The sequence below is a fragment of the Rhinopithecus roxellana genome, chromosome 5, assembly GCF_007565055.1.
Source record: "Rhinopithecus roxellana isolate Shanxi Qingling chromosome 5, ASM756505v1, whole genome shotgun sequence".
Classification (NCBI taxonomy): domain Eukaryota; kingdom Metazoa; phylum Chordata; class Mammalia; order Primates; family Cercopithecidae; genus Rhinopithecus; species Rhinopithecus roxellana.
In genome coordinates, this window is record NC_044553.1 from 149,941,557 (window position 1) to 149,961,605 (window position 20,049).

Here is a 20,049-nt window from a genome sequence, read left to right on the forward strand (position 1 = left end):
GGGTTCTTTGTTTTGGAGAGATTTTTACCTTTCATAGTATAAGCCAACCAGAATTATCTTGGAGGTTGGTTAATAAAGTATCACTATTTCCTCACCTTCCTTTAGAGCAATGGTCCCCAACCTTTTTGGCACCAGGGACTTGTTCCATAGATGACAATTTTTCCACAGACCAGGTGGGTAGGGGGATGGTTTTGAGATGATTCAAGTGCACCTACATTTATTGTACACTTTATTTCTATTATTATTGCATTGTAATGTATGAAATAATTGAGTTGTATAACTCACCATAACGTAGAATGGGTGGTAGCCCCAAGCTTATTTTCCTGCAACTAAACCGTCCCATCTGGGGGTGATGGGAGACAGTGACAGATCTCTCACATGTGCAGTTCACAATAGGATTTGTTCTCCTATGAGAATCTAATGCCACTGCTGATCTGACAGGAGGTGATCAGGTGGTAATGCAAGCGTAATGCAAGCAATAGGGAGTGGCTGTAAACACAGATACAGTTCGCTCATTTGCCTGCTGCTCACATCCTTCGGTGTGGCCCAGTTTCTAACAAACCATGGGCTGCTACTGGCCTGTGGCCCGGGTATTGAGGAACCAACCAGCTCATGACTAGGTCTGGTGATGAAAGTCCTACTTAGGGGCAAAGACCTATGACCAAAATGAACACTGAGCTAAGGAGTTAGGGGTGCTGGGGCAGAGATGAATAAACCAGGAAAGCTTAAAGAAGTGGGATTGTAGGAATTGTTGATTCAACAAATGTTAGTTATGCCAGGGGGGTATTTTGGGCTTTTAGAATTACCCTAAGGTCTCTACCTACAGTTCATTTAAAAAAGAAAAAAGAATTACCCTAAGGCTCACGGGTACAAAGGATAGGAAATTTTGTGGTAAGAAGTCAAACTCTTAACTGTTTAAGAGCATCAGCTAACACTTTCCTAGTCTGTATTCTGTGTGCACATTATTCAGTCTTTCCTTTATTCACCCAGATTACCCAAGATCTACCTGTGGATTCAGTATCATGCTAGATGCTAGGGATACAAAGTTGAAAAGGATATAGCTAGCCCCTTCCTTCGAGAAAGGAGTGGGGTGTCAGGGGATCACTTTTGAATGTTGAAAGAATGTAAGTTCATCAGCAGTCAAGGCAGGGAAAAGAGCACTCAAGAAAAGGGGCACAGTACAGGTAAGGGCAGATCCTTTAGGGCACAGCATAACTGTGTCAAGGACCTAACAAGAAATGTGGTCTGGCCAGAGCTTGGGAAGTTGAGTGCACAAAGGTGGAACCCTAATGAATCCCAGCATTGAAGGGGTAGAGAATGGAGACATCAAATTTGAGACTGGCCTGGGCAATATAGTGAGATCCCATCTCCTGTCATCCCAGCTATTAGAGAGGCTGAGGCAGGAGGATTGCTTGAGGCCAGGAGTTCAAGGCTGTAATGAGTGATGATTGTGGCACTGCACTCCAGCCTGGGCAACAGAGCGAACCCTGTCTCTTAATCACCACCACTCTGGGCAACACAGTGAAACCCAGTCTCCACACAAAAAATTACACAAATCAGCCAGGCGTGGTGTCACCTAACTAGTTCCAGCTACTCAGGAGGCTGAGACAAGAGGGTTGCTTGAACCCAGGAGGTCAAAGCTGCAGTGAGCTGTGCTCGTCCCACTGCACTCCAACCTGGGCAATGGAGTGAGGCCCCATCTCAAAAACAAACAAACAAACAAACAAAAAACACATGTAGAAACCAAGACAAAGATATCAAAAAAACTGGTTGGTAGCTAATGCTGCCTCAGTGTCAAATAATAGAAAATGAAAAAGGATTCAATGAAACTGCAGGTAGGATGTCACTTATACCAGAGCACTTTCTTTGAAATGGTAGGAGGCAGAGGAAATTAAATAAACAAAAGCCCATCTGGCATCATGTTGAAGTAACCACTATTTCCTCTGAGTCCATGGAAGAACCTTTTATCCAGGAGACTGAAAAGGGTCAAGGAACGTTGTCTCCAACAAGAACTATTTGAAGAAACAAGACATCTGACTCCAGCATTAGCATACTTAGCTGAAAAGAGGAGCGCTACAGTTTTCTTTCAGATTTATCATTCTACAGAGCCAAAATAAGATATTAAGGCTAAAGAAATAAATATAAAACTGAATTAGCATTGGGAATCACAACATACTGATGACTCATTTTCTCATATGCTCTCAAAGCCCCGGTGTAACGGTAGATGATAGTCCATGCATAAAACTGTCTATCATCTTCCTTGAAATAACATTGTCAGAAAAAGTTAATATAATCTGAATAAAAGAATTTTGAAGGCCTAAATTTTCCTCCAAAAGGGACTCTGACAATGCTGTTTTAGCAATTATTTATGGTTAAATACTACAAATCTGACAACCTGAAAAAATTTCCACTTAAATCTTCCAATTTAAACCTGTTGTCATTCTAATCTTGTAGCCTTTACAATGACCAATTGTTAAATTAATTAAGAACAAATAGTAGGGAATGTTTTCCCCTGCTCCATGCCTCCCCTGCGTTTCCAAATTCAAAAAGATTGACTTGTGAATTCGAGTTCTGGGAAAAATTAGATGCAAGATCTGAGTATAATTGGGCAGAAAAAAAGAGACACATCATTCTATTAAAAAGATGTCAAAGTGTTTCCTGCAATAATTATAAATCCTTTTCAGAAACTGTGGAGTTCACTCTGGGAGGTGAAAATGTTTTCATTTTAAATACTGCAAAATGACCAAAAGTACCAATTGGTGTCATTAAGGTGGAGAATAAACTACATTCATGTCAGTTACCAAGACAGTATCTATGATTAAGGGTTTAGACTTTTGGTCAGGCACGATGGCTCACACCTGTAATCCGAGCACTTTGGGAGGCCAAGGCAAGGAGGACCACTTGAGACCAGGACAACATAGGGAGATCCCGTTTCTACAAAAAAAACCCCAATTAGCTAGGCATGGTGGTGTCCCTTTGGTCCCAGCTACTTGGGAGGCTGAGGCAGGAGGATCAGTTGAGCCTGGGACATCAAAACTGCAGGGAGCCATGGTCATACCACTGCACTCCGGACTGAGTGACAGAGTAAAACAAAGTATGGATTTTTAAATTATATGGAACTGTGTGAAGTGTTGTATTTCTAGCAATTTCTTTCTAACAGTATTCCTTCGTAAGATGACAAGCTATTTCTAACCTCATTTCTCCTACTGTGTAGGTTTTAGGAACACTTGTGTCAGGTTTCTATTCCAGTAACCATAATCACTAATAACTAAGGGAACACAAAAGTCCATCAATGAAAAGTCATCTCTTAACTATGGAAGGCCAGCAGTTAATATACTGGACCACAAAGTGAAAGTAAGTGATGCTTCTTCCCTCAATCTAAGAACCTGCAGAATACCAAGACAAGTGTTTCAAGAATCACCCAGAAAGGTCAGTTTTAAACTGTATGTTTAAGGCAGAAACATTACTTGACATGGGGCTTTCTAGGTAAAAAAGGAAGACGTAATATAATTGGCTTAGATCCTAAGAGTTTTTCTTCTCTTTATTTGCAAGATAAGTTGATTAACTTCAATTATTAATAACCAAAACTTGCACCTCTGAATTAGATCTATACTCTAGTGAGATATAATCTCATAATTATGCACCCAACGTTTTTGTTGTTAAAAAAAAATTAGCCAATAATAAAACTTTTAATGACTGTAGCAAGTTGACACTTTCTGGTTTTCTATCCAACTATTCAATATAGTCTTGTTTTTGGTACCACCATTAGAATTTACTGAGGAATAAACAAGACAAGATAGAGAAGCACACAGTGCTTGCTAGATACTCAGTTAAAGTATATGATACTTAAAATAACATCCTTTCCAGGATATGAAGTTTTACTCACATTTGAAAATATATTCTTAAGTTCTAAACTCCTTACTTTAAAAAGTGAGGGTAAGTAGCGTTATTTTCATTTTCCTTGAAAGAATTTGATCACATCTAAGACAACAAAAATAACCTATTTAAAGGGTGATGGTCCTTTGGCCAGGTATTTATTTAGAAACCACCACTTACAAGTCAAACTGGTATTCCAAAGGGAGTAGTTAAAAACAAAAACAAGAAACATACAACTAATACAATTTCTCTTACTCTTCACTTTTCTTTTTATTATTCAAAAGTCAAATGTTTTTAAATCATCCATCCTCAATTTTGATTTAATGTACCGTCATTTCCCCAAGAAAAGAAATTTCAGAATCTCTTTGGAATACTAATTTCATGTTTCTAGATTTAACAAAACTGTTGAAGTTTTAAATTCCACTCTATTTCCCTGAATTCTCAAGACAGTTGCTGATGTAAATTTTAATATAAAATATTTAGTCACAAAATAGTATTGCTTTTGTATGCACATAGTTGTAAGATTACTTTGCTTTTGTCAATAAAAACTATACCATCTTTCATAAAACTCTAAACAAATTAAGAACTGTGATGTAGAACAAAAATTACACATGGTAAAACAGGTACCAGCACAACGTTAGGTTATATTACATCAAAAAAAGTTTTAATGGTCCCAAATATATATACTCAACAACTAAGCATACACTCAGGGGAGGAAAAAAAAAATCAAAAACAAAATAAAACAAAAAAAATTATGACACAAATGACCACATCTAGAATTCCACTCAATCTTTAATCAAGTAGGGAGAAATCCCCACTTAAAAAAAAAAAATCTGCAGTTTGAAGGGCAAAGGGAACAGATAAAAAAGAGGAAAACTTTATATTCGCCCCTCCCCCACAGAGGTTTTCCAAACCTGTTGTAGTTTGACTAAAATGTTCAGAATGTATGATTTTAAAGGCAGGTCTCTTTATACAAAGAAACTGCTGGCATTCTTAACTAGTGAAGAATTATGGCAGAAAAGCCCCTTCTTCTGAGTCTCAAACATGGTCCAAGAAAGCGTATTCTGATTGTAGCAACTGACCAGTCAATCCAGAGTTCCACTTACAAAACCCCTGCCCTGTTGGCTTTTTGTTTCCATTTCCTTCCCTGAGAAAAGGGCAATGTGTGGTCCAAGCTGGAGAGCTCAAAGGCTTAAGTCTTTCCCCTAAATGTATGATATCCCCTCCTCCTGCTCCATTGAATTGGCACTTGATGAGCAGAAGTCAAGTGTAAGAGGCTGATCTGTGTCAGTCATTCACAAGAGACCACTGCGTGTTGTTGTGGATTTTGTATGGGGGAGGGGTGAAGAATCAGTTTTTTTCAACAGGTACTGATCCTAGGCCGTTGCCATTATTATGAATCAAATTTTGCTTTCTTTGACAATGGTAACGTATCTTCCTTATCTTCATCCTCATCATCATCTTCATCATCATCAGGATAATCCACCAGACCCACGAGGCCTCCCTGTTCAGAAATAAGGATTAAAGAACAGAAAACAAAACATATTAAAAACACCGGTGTTTTATGGCTGGAGAAAGAAAACAGATCCTACCAACACAGTAAATTTTTTTTCAAAGTCGGAGTCTCGCTATGTCGCCCAGGCTGGAGTGCAGTGAAGTGCAGGAACCCACCTCCTGGGTTCAAGCAATTCTCCCTGCCTCAGCCTCCCAAGTAGCTGGGATTACAGGCGCCCACCACCACGCCTGGCTGATTTTTGTATTTTTACTAGAGACAAGGTTTTGTCATGTTGGCCAGCCCGGTCTTGAACTCCTGACCTCAGGTGATCCACCCGCCTTGGCCTCCCAAAGTGCTGGGATTACAGGTATGAGCCACTGCACCCAACCTAAAGCCAAAACATTTAAGTAGTTTATAATCCTAGCAAATTACCCAGGAGTTAGAAAATGAATGAAAAATATTTCAAGACTGAATGAATAGCACATTAAAAATTTTTTGAACATAAAGTCTAAAATAGTATAAAAATGAGACTGAGCGTGGTGATGCATGCCTATAATTCCAGCACTTTGGGAGGCTGAGGCAGAGGGATCACATGAGGACAGGAGTTCGAGACCAGCCTGGCCTTTTAATTAACAAGCTGAAACTCTGTCTCTAATAAAATTACAAAAATTAGCCAGGCGTGGTGGTGCACATCTGTAATCCCAGCTACTTGGGAGGCCGAAGCACAAGAATCGCTTTAATCCGGAAGGTGAAGATTGCAGTGAGCCAAGATCATGCCACTGCACTCCAGCCTGGGTGACAGACTGAGACTCTGTCTCAAGAAAAGGAGAAAAAAAAAAAGTACTAAAATGAAAGCTGCAGCAGATAAAGAGACCACCAGAAATGAGGGTAGACAGGCTATTCTATTAGAAGTTAGGAAAGCAGTTCTACCTTGACTCTTCCTCATCATTTCATCTGGGTGTCCTTTTGGCCCTGCTCCTTCACCAGAAACCACTGCCCCTTGCTTTATTTAGATGCTAAGGGAAAAATTCATATTGCTCTGCTCTCAAGCATGTCTCAGATTCACTTCTTAGCCATTAGGACTCTACAGCTCACGCCAGAAAAAAAAAGACTGAATGGACATTACATGTCTGATTTAGATCAGTGATTCCCAAATGCCAGTCTTTTAACTGCTAGTCTGCTAGCCCAATAATCAATATATTATGTCTCAAAAGAAAAGAGTGGTTGGCATAAGGAGCCCACCAAAACTGGTTTTATTCGGAGATTCCATGTTCTCTACATTTTTCTTATTAAGATTTTGTTCTTTTTTTTTTTTGACGGAGTCTCTTTCTGTTGCACAGGCTGGAGTTCCATGGCGCCGATCTCAGCTCACTGCAAGCTCCGCCTCCCAGGTTCACTCCATTCTTCTGCCTCAGCCTCCAGAGTAGCTGGGACTACAGATTAGCTGGGACTACAGGAGCCCGCCACCACGCCCAGCTAAATTTTTGTATTTTTAGTAGAGACGGGGTTTCACTGTGTTAGCCAAAATTGTCTTGATCTCCTGACCTCGTGACCCGCCTGCCTTGGCCTCCCAAAGTGCTGGGCCCTTATGAGCCACAGCACCTGGCCTTGTTCTTTTCTTATATGAAATGTTAGTGACAGTAAATGTTTAAGTTTTCTTAAAAAAATAAACCATAACTGGCAAAGTCAAGTCAGAAGTATTCAGATATTTAGATTATTATTTCCCCACAAAGGCTTTATCTCGGTATTAGTTAGGAAAATTTATTCGAGAATAACTGAAAACCTTAAACATTTCTGTAAATGTTCTGACATACAAATTTGAAGTTGCAGTTCTAAAATGCAAAATACCCAAGTGAGAATTCACACTATATTCAGACTTTTGCATTGGTCATAAAAAAACTTTCAGAAATTTCTCAACATTTATGTAAGTTCAAGTGGTGGGGGGTACTCATCCTCTAGTTCACATATGTTAAATCAGTTCTAGGTGGCAGTAACCAAAGGGAATCTTAGTAAAAATTATTGTTGAGAAAGCTTAAATCGGGGAAAAAAGGGGGCAAAATGGGAGTCAAAAATGTACCTTTGTAGTAATAGCTGCCGTCTGAGATGTATTTTTAGGTACGGATCCAGGAGAGCCTGGAGATCCTGGGGATCCAGGTGATCCCGGAGAACCAGGCAGATTTGTTGTAGATGACTGGCTGGTGAGGTTAGTCTTCGTTCCACTGGACAGGGAAAGCTTGAAACTTGGGCTTTGCCGTCCAGAAAGATTTGTTTTCAGAAGCACTTCCTTTTCCTCACTTTCTTTTACTAAAAATGAGAATACTGTCAATAGTTGTCCCTCATACTCATTCTTTTTAAAATTTTCCCAAATGAGGTAACACTAAAATGCATTTAACTAGCTTACTCCACTGGGTAGAAACACTGAAGTTCAATTTATAAATGAAGCTCACCAAAACACTAAACAAAATTCCATTCACTGGATCTTACTCCAGAGAAGTGAAACCCTCAAAATCATATTCAGTATCGCCACCCTTCCTGAAAGAGTATATTCCTTATTCAACTCAAATTAAGAAAACTTAGTCTATGCCTGCACAACACTGCTATTCAGTCACATCCCATAAAGCAATGGAGTCTTTAAAACTTATGCCATCACACATTCCAAGCAAATATTAACTAATCATTTTGTCAAGAAATAAGAATAAATCTAGAGTGAGAAAGCCTTAATTTTCTCTTGCCCATTTTTTTTCAACATACATTTCTTCCTTTCCATGAATTTACTTATTGGATCCATAATATCATCATCATTTTTAGTTTTGTCAGATGGAGACACTACAGCTTCTCCATCTTCCATGTCATCTTCATCTGTGTTAAACCACATCTCTTCTTCATCTTCTAGTGTTCTGGCATCTCTTCGATATCTATGATTCCTCAAAATGGAACGCATACTATGAGCAGAGAAGAAAGAGTAAATACAATCATATATGGACTTAATTGTACTGTTACATATCACTTAATAAACTTAACACAGGGAATTAACAAGAAATTTACAAATATTAAAATATCAATGTAAATCCAGGTATTTAGATTAATGTACACAATTTTAAAGATAATTTGTAACCTTAGTAACTTGTAAATTCAAAGCAAGTAATATAATGCTCTGATTTTATTTTGAACACATGAAGCCTCACTGCCACTGTTTGGTCTTTTTGTTTTTTTTCATTATCTAGCTTGATACATGCCTGAGGTATTATACTAACAACCAGCTAAATCTTCAGGGAAACATTTATGCTGACCCTTACAGGAAGCTACAATTTCTATTTGCTATCTGCTGATTTCCCAGTTCCTTGTCAAGCCAAATAATATCAAATAAACAATAAAGCCACTACCACACAACTTGATGTTGAACGAGTATGTTTAAATGTATGGTAATTTACCTGTCAAGTTTGGGATTATCTTGCCTTTCTCTTTGTTGTTCAAATCTCAGTTTTAATCCTTTAAATGTCTGTACATAATCTACATCTTCCAGTGCTTTCCAGTAATTTTCAATTACATGAGCAGTTAATGATTTTATATCTTCCTACAGAAAAGAATAGTAATGAAAAAATGATAGGAAAATGTCATTTTAGCAAGATGAGCTTAATTTAATAAATTCATACCCACCAAAAGTAGCTTAATTTCATATAACATACATTGGCTACTATAATAGTCCCCAATTTATCTATGGGTCTTTTTTTTTTTTTTAGATGGAGTTTTGCTCTTGTCGCCCAGGCTGAAGTGCGATGGTGTGATCTCGGCTCACTGCAACCTCTGACTCCTGGATTCAAGCGATTCTCCTGCCTCAGCCTCCCAAGTAGCTGGGATTACATGCATGCACCACCATGCCTGGCTAATTTTGTATTTTTAGTAGAGATGGGGTTTCTCCATGTTGGTCAGGCTGATCTCAAACTCCTGACCTCAGGTGATCCACCCGCCTCTGCCTCCCAAAGTGCTAGGATTACAGGTGTGAGCCACTGCGCCCAGCTATCCATGGGTCTTTACAAAGTAAATGCCCAGGTCTTGCCCTAGGTGATTCTGATTCTGATGTGTGGGCTGGGTATGTGTATTTTATTTTTTTAAGAGATGGGGTCTCGCTCTGGCACCCAGGTTGAGATATAGTGGTATGATCATAGCTCACTGCAGCCTTGAACTCCTGGGCTCAAGCAATCCTCCCGCCTCAGCCTCCCGAGCAGCTAGGACTATAGACATGCACCACTATACAGGGCTAAGTTTTAAAGAAAAAATTTTGTAGAGATGGGGCCTTGATATGTTGCCCGAGTTAGTCTCTAACTCCTAGCCTCAAGCAATCTGCCTTGGCCTACCAAAGTGCTGGGATTACAGGCATAAGCCACTATCCCTGGCCATGGACATTTATGTTTTATTAATCAATTTTTATTTTAGGTTCAGGGGTCCATGTGTGTATTTGTTATATGGGCAAACTGCCTGTTACAGGGGTTTGGTGTATAGGTTATTTCATCACCCAGGTAGTAAGCACAGTACCCAATAGGTAGTTTTTCAATGCTCACCTTCTCCCACTCTCTACCCTCAAGTGGCCCTGGTATCTGCTGTTTTCCCTTTACTTCCACGTGTACTCAAATTTTAGTTCCCACTTCCAAGTAAGCACACACAGTAGCCATGCGTATTTTAAAAGCATGTCACAGGCTGGGTGAAGAGGCTCATGCCTGTAATCCCAGCACTCTGGGAGGCCGAGGTGGGCAGATCACCTGAGGTCAGGAGGTCGAGACAAGCCTGGCCAACATAGTGAAACCCTATCTCTATTAAAAATACAAAAAGTAGCCAGGTGTGGTGGTGCATGTCTGTAATCCCAGCTACTTGAGAGGCTGAAGCACAAGAATCGCATGAACCTGGGAGGTGGAACGTGCAGTGAGTCAAGATCATGGCACTGCACTTCAGCCTGGGTAATAGAGACTCTGTCCCCACGCCCCAAAAAGAGCATGTTACAGAAAAGTTCTGGAGACGGATAATAGTGATGGCTGCACAACAATGTGAATGTATACTTTAAAATGGTTAAAATAGCAAGTTTCATGTTATGTATTATTTTATCCCAACTTTTAAAAAAGCATGACATCCACGTACTATGGTATGCACCTATAGTCTCAATTACTTGTGAGGCTGAGATGGGAGGATCATTTGAGCCCAGCTGGGCAACATAGCAAAACCCTGTCTCTAAAAAAAACAAAACAAAAAGCCATGCCAGATAAATTTGCACAGCATCAATGAGAACCACTAGCTCATAACATTACTAGAGAATAAGGAGTATTATGAAATTGGTCTTTAGAAATGTGTAAGCTAAGAAAAATGCATTCAAATGCTTATCTGTCAAGTGTAGTTTTGCTTTCTTAAAATGATTACTGTGACCATCCTACAAAGCAGCAGTCCCTAACCTTTTTGGTTTCACAAAAGACAATTTTTCCACAAACTGGGGTCAGGGTGGGGGGCGCACGGTTTCGGAGATGAAATTGTTCCACCTCACAGTTAACCAAAGGGTTCATGCTCCTAGGAGAATCTAATGCTGTTGCTGATCTGACAGGAGCTTGCCTGCAGCTTACTTCCTGCTGTGCACTGGTTCCTAACAGGTTATGGACTGGTCCACCGCCAAGCGGTTGAGGACCCCTGCTATAAAAGATTTGTAACTGCTGAGAGGTAAGACGTAGCTTGAATCAAATCTCTCACAGGCTGTTGGTACTGTTTTTTTTTTTTTTAAAAAACTCTCCAAATATTATATAAGGAAGCTTATATATTATATGAGGAAATATTATTATAAGGAAGCAAATACTATATAAGGAAATATTATATAAATAAGCCAAAATACTAGGTAATGCATATTCAATTTTCTCAAACAATTAAAACGAAAATTCTAATTAAAAATACAGAACGTACCACTCTAATAAATTCAAACATCTCTATTATGGCAGAGTTCATCAGATTGTAGCGGGATCCATTGTTGAGAAATGCTTTGACTACTGGTTCAAACAAAAAACTTTTCATTATATAGCGGTTGTAAAACTCATCTTTTAATCCAATAATCTTTCTCTTAAAACGGAGGGCACCTGAAACACAGAGGCATTGTTGTTTAAATCACATACCACGCTTCCATACTTTAGACTTACCAAACAAAACAAACCATCAAACCAAGAAAAACTATTTAACACATATCAACAATTATTTGTGATGTTTGCACTTCTGGAACTGTGAACCTGAAGATAAGGATTATGAAAGTGTTATCAGACAAATGTCTTCTAAAAGTAATATATGTCATCATAGAACACAAGTCTTAGAAAGCCAGAAAAATCCTGAAAATAAACCAGTTACTAATGACCAAAATGTAATTTACATCTAAAATAAGAGCTAAGACAAACGAATGAACCTATCACACTACTTAAGATGAAAAAATTCAACATGACCTTTTATATCCACCTCAATAGAAAATACCAGTGTTTTATTAGGGCAATCCACTAATAATTTGATCTTCAATATTTTTGGACACTCTTATTATTTTGCATCGTAGTTCATGGAAATTTTATTTATTTGTAGATGTGGCTGTCGAAAGGCCATAAACCCACAAAAATCTGCGTGACCCAAAATTTGCCTTGCCATAGTTTAGAAATAAATTTAGAGGATATTATTTAAAATGTGGTCCTCTATGCTTATTGTAGCGAGTATGCTTTTTAATTTTTTTCTAGTTTTCATTTTCATAATTAATTAGGCTTTAACTTACAGATTAAAAGGTATATTTACATCTTGAGGTATGGGGAGTTACTGAAGTCACCATTCGTCAAGACACAAATATACTCAGACAGCTAGACTTCAACAAAGCCCTCTTTACCTAAATGGAATTATCAGTAAGTTAATGCCCCAGTTATTGTAAACAGTGCAAAAAAGCATACTCACTTCATGCAGTCACATCGTCTTCGGTTGGCAAGATTAAATATTGTGTTTGTATTTTGGTTTCTTTGGAGATCATGGAAGTGGCTCGTTAAATTGCCAATTTGCTATTAATCAAGTCCTTCATGAGCAGGTAGCCAGGCAACCATGCTGACACGGTTTCTGGGTGGGAAGGCAGAGGAGTAAAGCAGCTCAATTTTTCTTTAGTTGGCAGAAAAGAGGTCCACAAGTGAATGCCCAATTAGGTACAGTTATTAACTGCCTTAACAATGCAACTTATTTAAGAGTGTATCTTTCTTAAGAAACACTCTGGGCAGGGAGTTTCTAAATAGTTTATAGAATAATAATTGCATTTTATTTTTTAAACTACTGAATATTTTTAAAAACATAATCATGGTGAACTAAGACATTTTAAACACTAAGAGGCATCTTTCTGTGTGATAAGTCAAAGCCGAACAAGGGTTTATTTTCCCAAAACAATATTTTCAGTTTGTATTTTTAAGCTTATTTGACAAAGGAACTTACTGAGGCATTTCCATTTGTTAGGAATAAAAATCAGTACTTTAGAGCTCATGCTAACAGACCACATTTTAAACTTGTAGTAATTGAGACAGGAGTATTACTATTTTAAGAATTTGTACTCCAACTTTGCGGGCTTTGTGGAGACTTGTGTCCTACCATAACACACACACAAACGCACACACTGACCCCTCTTGTCTGATTGTAATTCCTAGGTGAGTGAAAAACTCTTTTCCTGAAATGCACTAAGACAAGGGAATGCAGATGGGCACCACCGCACTTCTTTAAGAGCACTTCTATCCAGAAACTGCTGGTGTAGATAGAATGAGGTTCTAGTGGTCTTTTTGTTTCGGTCCTTATTTCCATTTGCGCTTACATTTTTATATCAAGAACTTTGTATTACTACCACTCAAATCCATCCCTTAAAAGAAACCTGCATCAAAAATATCCAACCACTATTCTTTGCTGTTGAGTAAAAAGCTGCTTTCAAAATTTTACCAGTAAGATCTAGGAAGTCAAGTCACTCCAAGTAGAGTGGAGAAAGCTTTCAGGACAGGCCAAGTTGGCATTGCCACTGGATTTTCAATGTAAAGCACATTCTGCTTCCACTCACGTCTCTAACCTTCATTAACATTTCCAGTAACCTCATGTGCTTAGTTTCAACCATCTCAAAAAAACATTATTTATCTGTACTTTATAAAACGTGAGATTCCATGTAATAAGTTTGTGACTTTTTACTTTGTAACTAATGATAGAATAAATGCCTCTACAATAAAGCTTTATTTCATTCCTTTTTAAGATTTCCATGTTTTTTAATAAGAACAACAAAACACCCTCAAACAACATAAAAGTATGAGCTAAAGGGCTATAATGTAAGATCCAAGGAACTTAATAAGGCCAAGGAAATTGACAGATCTGATACTTAGCCTATAAAGACTGAGTTTAGAAAGGATTGCTAGACACACCCACATACTTAAGTAGCTGTCTTTAAATATGACGAAGTATACTAATTAAGCAGCAGCAAATATAAAAAAATTAAAAGCTCCCTAAATTCCCAAACTGTTACATTTAACTGCTCATTACTGTCTGCATTTATGTATGTGCATCTAAACTTAAATATCAATAAACTCTCCCTTAAAAAATACTACACCTAATACTTCAAAGTACACTTTTTTCAGAAGAACCACAAATATCTTAAATTTTCTCAAATTTATTTTAGTTCTTAGATAGCTTTGATAAAAACTCCTATTGCATACTATAAAGCCAGTTCTAAAAAGCTTGTTCCTAATGACAGGCATCTCTGTTAGGAAGATACTTACATATCAACCCTGGGAAGAGAGGTACACCAAGAAGTCATTTCAAAGAGTTAGGTTTAACGATAACCTGACTCAGTTTGGAAAATATCAACAATGAAACATAACTAAGATTTTGCTAACATAGTTTCGAACAATAAACTTTCATTTACTTAAAAGATTCTCTCCATAGTTCTCATTAGATTATGAGAAATTTTCTTTGTAATACTGCAAGCAAAATAATGAAATGAGGAACTGAACTAAAGAAAAGTTCTTTCCTTTCAGCTGCATTGTCCTGACTCTCTTTAAAAATGACCAAGTAGGCTAGGCGCGGTGGCTCACGCCTGAATCCCAGCACTTTGGGAGGCCGAGGCAGGCGGATCACGAGGTCAGGAGTTCAAGACCAGCCTGACCAACATGGTGAAACCCCATCTCTATTAAAAATACAAAAATTAGCTGGGCGTGGTGGTGTGCTTCTGTAATCCCAGCTACTCAGGAGGCTGAGGCAGGAGAATTGCTTGAACCTGGGGGGTGGAGGTTGCAGTGAGCTGAGATTGCGCCATTGCACTCCAGCCAAGGCGACACAGTGAGACTCTGTCTCAAAAATAAAAAAGAAAAGAAAAAAGAAGAAAAAAAGACCAAATATACTTTGTCCACACTTTTTTTATCCAACTAACATCTTAACTGTGTATTCAACCAAGAATGCAATACTCTCCCATGACCAAGACACAATTCAAGTTACCACTTGGGTGAAATTTTTCATCTGCCTCATTAAATTATAACGAATTATTTCCACTATGCATCCAAACACCCTCAATATAGTGCTTATTACTGTTGCATTTTGATTTTCACATGACTCTCTCCTCCTAATGAACTGATTCCGTTGATGGCCAAGTCCAGGTCATAACCATCTTCATTTTCCTAGTACACCAGATGTAAGACAGTAATCAAATCTAAGATGCCACTGATTGAGCTACCAATTATAGTGACATGCCATGAACCCATTTATGCTAGAGGTTGCAAATTTTTTTTTTGTAAAAAAAAAAAAAATCAGACCTGGGTGATGACCTTGAGCAGGATATAAGTAACTCCCACAAGCTTAGCATTCCAATAATGGAACACTAGGCATAAATAGGTTAATTGGAAGACTCATCTTGATTTCAGAAATAATGTGTAAAAATGCACATTTTTTGAATCAATGAAATATAGTAGTGTTTAATATGTTTGGTAAAATGAAACTAAATTTATTCATTTATTCAGTTTTTCCATTCTGTTCTCAAATTCCCTTTTCCACACTTGAACAAAACTCTATTGTCAACATAAAAGAACAAGTCAAAGAGCTATAAGCTCCCCCTCTAACCTTGGCCTTGGTGTTCTCACTTTTTCTGTGATAGGTATATGAGAAAAATGAATATAATATTGCCCTGATAGGAATTTTAATGTATTTTAAAAGAAATCAACATTGCTTTTATAAAATTTATTATTATTTTTCTTGGGTAGGGGGACAGTCTCTCTCTGTTGCCCAGACTGGAGTGCAATGGCGCAATATCAGCTCACCGCCACATCCGCCTCCCAGGTTCAAGCAATCCTCCTGCCTCAGCCTCCCGAGTAGTTGGGACTACAGGCATGCACCACCACACCCAGCTTTGTATTTTTAGTAGAGACGGGGTTTCACCATGTTACCCAGGTGGGCCTCGAACTCCTGACCTCAGGTGATCTGCCAGCCTCGTCCTCCCAAAGTGCTGAGATTAGACATGAGCCACTGCGCCTGGCCATTTATTTATTTATATATTTTAAATAAATTTTAATTTACAATTATTTCAATAATATGTAATTATATGATTTAAGGATTTAAAAAAATCAATTAAGCAAAACAATTAGAAATGAAGATGAGCAAAAACGGATATATATTCAGGCCTCTAATTAGTGCATGACTATGACTGCTTAAAACAACAACAAAAAACACTCAAACTTACCTTTAAAAACCAAAAGGCAAAAATTAAATTACCAGCAGAAATCTCTTACAGAACCTCTAAGGTGCCCCTAAATTTGGTCTAACAACTTACCAGTAAGGACCACTTACATACGGAAACTCATTACCTGAGATGTCTGGCTGCTGCTTGATAAAGAACATTCTGAATTAACCTATTTTCAATTCAGAAACATAGTTTTCTCTAACAAACTAGGGTCTTAAGAACACTGAAAGTCAATTTTTGAAAAATTTATGTCTAAGAACAATCTTATTATGAGACTATATTGCTCTAAAAGAGCCTACAAATGTTTTCACAAATGTCCACCTAGTACATATTTTAGGCTTTGTGGGCCACATATGGTCTCTGTAGCATACTCATTTCCCTCTTCTCAGGTCACCTTTTAAAAACATAAACATGTTTCAGCTTGTAGGCTGTACAATCATAGGCCACGGGCTGGATCTGGCCTCAGCTGTAGTCTGCCACCCCTGCTATAAAATATCCAAGGTAAAATGATCAATGGTGCTGTTTTAGTAATGGAATATAACACTGTAGATACATTCTACTCCCTTACTGTATATTGAGTAAGAAGAGAGTCAAGAAAAACACCTGCTCAGTGTGGCAAACCTGCATAATCAGTGGCAGAGCTAGTATTACGACCCAGATCTCCTGACTTTTAATCAGTGGTCTCTTCATTTGGGCAATAAGATGTAAAAATACCAACATGACAATATACAAAGATGATAAATAATTCTAACACTTACATAATGCCAAGAAAGCATGCTTCGAGGCCATAAGAACTAGCACTCTCCGGAGGATATCCTTATTAATAATGTAGTTCTTTATGTGGTAGGTATGGTGCTCCACACAAAATGTTAACAATTCCAATACAAGTGCCAATAGTTGGGCAGTCTGAAAATCATCTAAAAGAAACCAAACACAACTAATTATATTTAATGACTGACATTTTTCCTTTTAAAATATAAGAACTCAAATTCTAATCAAGTAAAATCCCTTCTATTAACCAAAATATATTAATTTTAGGGAGGAGGAAATCAGCATTTACCAAATTCCTAACATGTGCCAGGAATGGTGCTTTACTTTTTTTATTTAATTTTAACAACCCTACCGGGAATTGGTTTCACATTATAAGCCTATTAAACTACCTAGACTCAAGTTGGAAAAGTTAGTAAGGCAGAGTTAGGATACAAATCTAGAGTATCTGCCTTATTTCAAAATTCAAGGACCCTCTACCAAGTATCTTAGCATGTTCTCCAACAGATATACTATATGAGGTTCTGCCAGACACCGTGTCATCTTTGGTGCAATGACTCTGTCTCCCTGTTCCCTTGATTCCACAGTGTGTTTTGTGCCTCCTTTACTACTTGTAATGAGTCTATACTGAATTATAATAATTGAATTATCTTTACTCCTCACCAGGCAGCAAGCCTCTGAAAGGCTTTTTGTTCATTCCCCCACATTTGGATTATAACACAGTCCTTCCACAAAATCACGATGAGTTCTCATCTTAATAAAGGTTGGAGGAATAGAACATGTGGTTTGGAAAGAAGCCTCAAGCTTTACCCTAATATGAATAAAGCAGGTAAGAAAAATGGACATTCACATTTCATGAACTTGATTCTGGAGTTACACAAAAAGTAAATTTAACATATATTTTATGTGAGTGCTATAAGTTAATTATGCTATATTAAGAATTCAAGGCTGGGCGTGGTGGCTCACACCCATAATCCCAGCACTTTGGGAGGCCAAGGCAGGCAGATCACTTGAGGCCAGGAGAGTTTGAGACCAGCTTGGTCAACATGGTGATAACCCCGCCTCTACTAAAAATACAAAAAATTAGCCAGGCATGGTGGCGGGCACCTGTAATCCCAACTACTCAGAAGGCTGGGGCAGGAGAATTGCTTGAACCTGGGAGGCAGAGGCTGCAGTGAGCCGAGATCACGCCACCGCACTCCAGCCTGGGCAGCAAGATTCGGCTCCAAAAAAAAAAAAAAATTTCAAACAACAAAATAATATCTTTATTCCTAAAGCTTAACTAAGCAATTTCCAAATGAAGACCTAAAACTACCTCCTAAATTAAACACACACACATATGCGTTAAAGCTCTAATGAATAAAATGCAAAAATAACAAACCTTAACATATCTTTAATATAAATAAAAGTAGCTTAATACTGTGCAAAAATCCTAGCTCTGTCTATACATCTGGAATATAATTTAAAATGAATTTTTTCATACCTACTGCCTTCTATTTCACCAGTGTAGATGCAAACTGAATACAAATATTGTTCAACAAAAAATTATCTTATTTCTTTTACATGTTTCTGTTACCTGATTACAGTACTTTTAGGGAAAAAAAATTTTTTTTTTGAGACGGAGTCTCGGCCGGGCGCGGTGGCTCAAGCCTGTAATCCCAGCACTTTGGGAGGCCGAGACGGGCGGATCACGAGGTCAGGAGATTAAGACCATCCTGGCTAACATGGTGAAACCCCGTCTCTACTAAAAATACAAAAAACTAGCCGGGCGACCTGGCGGGCGCCTGTAGTCCCAGCTACTCGGGAGGCTGAGCCAGGAGAATGGCGTGAACCCGGGAGGCGGAGCTTGCAGTGAGCTGAGATCCAGCCACTGCAATCCAGCCTGGGCGACAGAGCGAGACTCCGTCTCAAAAAAAAAAAAGAGATGGAGTCTCGCTCTGTTGCCCAGGCTGGAGTGCAGTGGCGCGATCTCGGCTCACTGCAAGCTCCGTCTCCCAGGTTCATGCCATTCTCCTGGGACTACAGGTGCCCGACACCACGCCTACCTAATTGTTTTTTGTATTTTTTTAGTAGAGACGGGGTTTCACCATGTTAGCCAGGATGGTCTCAATCTCCTGACTTCATGATCCATCTGCCTAGGTCTCCCAAAGTGCTGGAACTACAGGCCTTTTAGGGAAATTTTTATCATGAACCTTTCTTTTCAAAATACATTATTAACACTCCAGGTTGCTTTTGATAAAAACAAACAAACAAACAAATTATTAAGACCTCTATGTTAACCTGATGGTTTGAACTTTCAAAGACTATGACTTTTTAAAAGGTGTGTCCTCCCAGCCTCTACCTCCCACTAACTGCCTCCTAACAAGATTACTTAACACCAATTTTGAATTCAGCATTCAAGAACAGAGAACTTAACTACCAACCTGAATTAGCTTACCTTTACTAGGTTTGTCTTCTGTTGTATTCGCTAGTAAAGGAGCAGTGAGAACATGCATACAGTGCTTGTAGAAGAAACCCAGAAATTCAGTCTTTTCTGTTTTCTAAGGAATCAAAAACATTTCCATGAACTTTAACCACACTGGTTCCCACCAGCAATACACAATATACTAGCTATGAAAAAGAAGAAAAATGCTCATGGCTTACATTGGCAGTGGCTAGCATATTCTCCGGGTCAACTAAAGTTCGAAGCAGGCCCATAAGTTGGACTGCTCCTCCAAGTTCAGGATCTGTATCACAAATCATATGTTCTATAATGAGGTTGATGAGCAAAATATCCTGGAGAGAAAAAACAGATATACTCAGAATCACTTATTATGAGAGAATGGAAAAAGCAAAAACTAAGACACATACCACAGCATTATACCTAGGCTCAAGGTGTTTTGTTAATTGGAAAGTGAAATGTTTAACTCAGTTACCTGATAGGACATATGACTGTTTCATTCCCCAAAGTGTGGTACAGGGACATAGCCCTAAATATAAATTTCTTGTCTATTATCTTTAAATTCCTCTGATTAAAGCAAAAGCAAGGTTTTAGTTTGGTGATAACAGATCTTTACAACTTTCTAATAACATAATCTACCTTTTGAAGAAAGCCAGTGGGTTTTATGACCATAGCTTTAACAGTAAGAATATTTAGGTAGGATTTACAACATCATTCTACTTTCATTGCTTTTATTTTTATCTT

At 38.3% G+C, this 20,049-nt stretch overlaps 1 protein-coding gene across 2 annotated transcripts in view; it reads right to left on the minus strand.

The window, feature by feature from the left end:
* Positions 1–4,127: 4,127 nt before the first annotated feature.
* Positions 4,128–20,049, minus strand: part of PPP4R3A (protein phosphatase 4 regulatory subunit 3A) — a 51,804-nt gene continuing 35,882 nt past the window's right edge. For both annotated transcript variants that reach the window (XM_010358598.2, XM_010358597.2), the window contains exons 8-15: positions 19,509–19,640; positions 19,303–19,405; positions 16,856–17,014; positions 11,306–11,475; positions 8,803–8,945; positions 8,123–8,313; positions 7,449–7,675; positions 4,128–5,380 (exon numbers count right to left, since the gene is read on the minus strand). In XM_010358598.2, the coding sequence (XP_010356900.1) occupies positions 5,270–5,380; positions 7,449–7,675; positions 8,123–8,313; positions 8,803–8,945; positions 11,306–11,475; positions 16,856–17,014; positions 19,303–19,405; positions 19,509–19,640 (1,236 nt within the window). In that variant the 3' untranslated portion in view covers positions 4,128–5,269. The remainder of the gene's footprint in view (positions 5,381–7,448; positions 7,676–8,122; positions 8,314–8,802; positions 8,946–11,305; positions 11,476–16,855; positions 17,015–19,302; positions 19,406–19,508; positions 19,641–20,049) is intronic.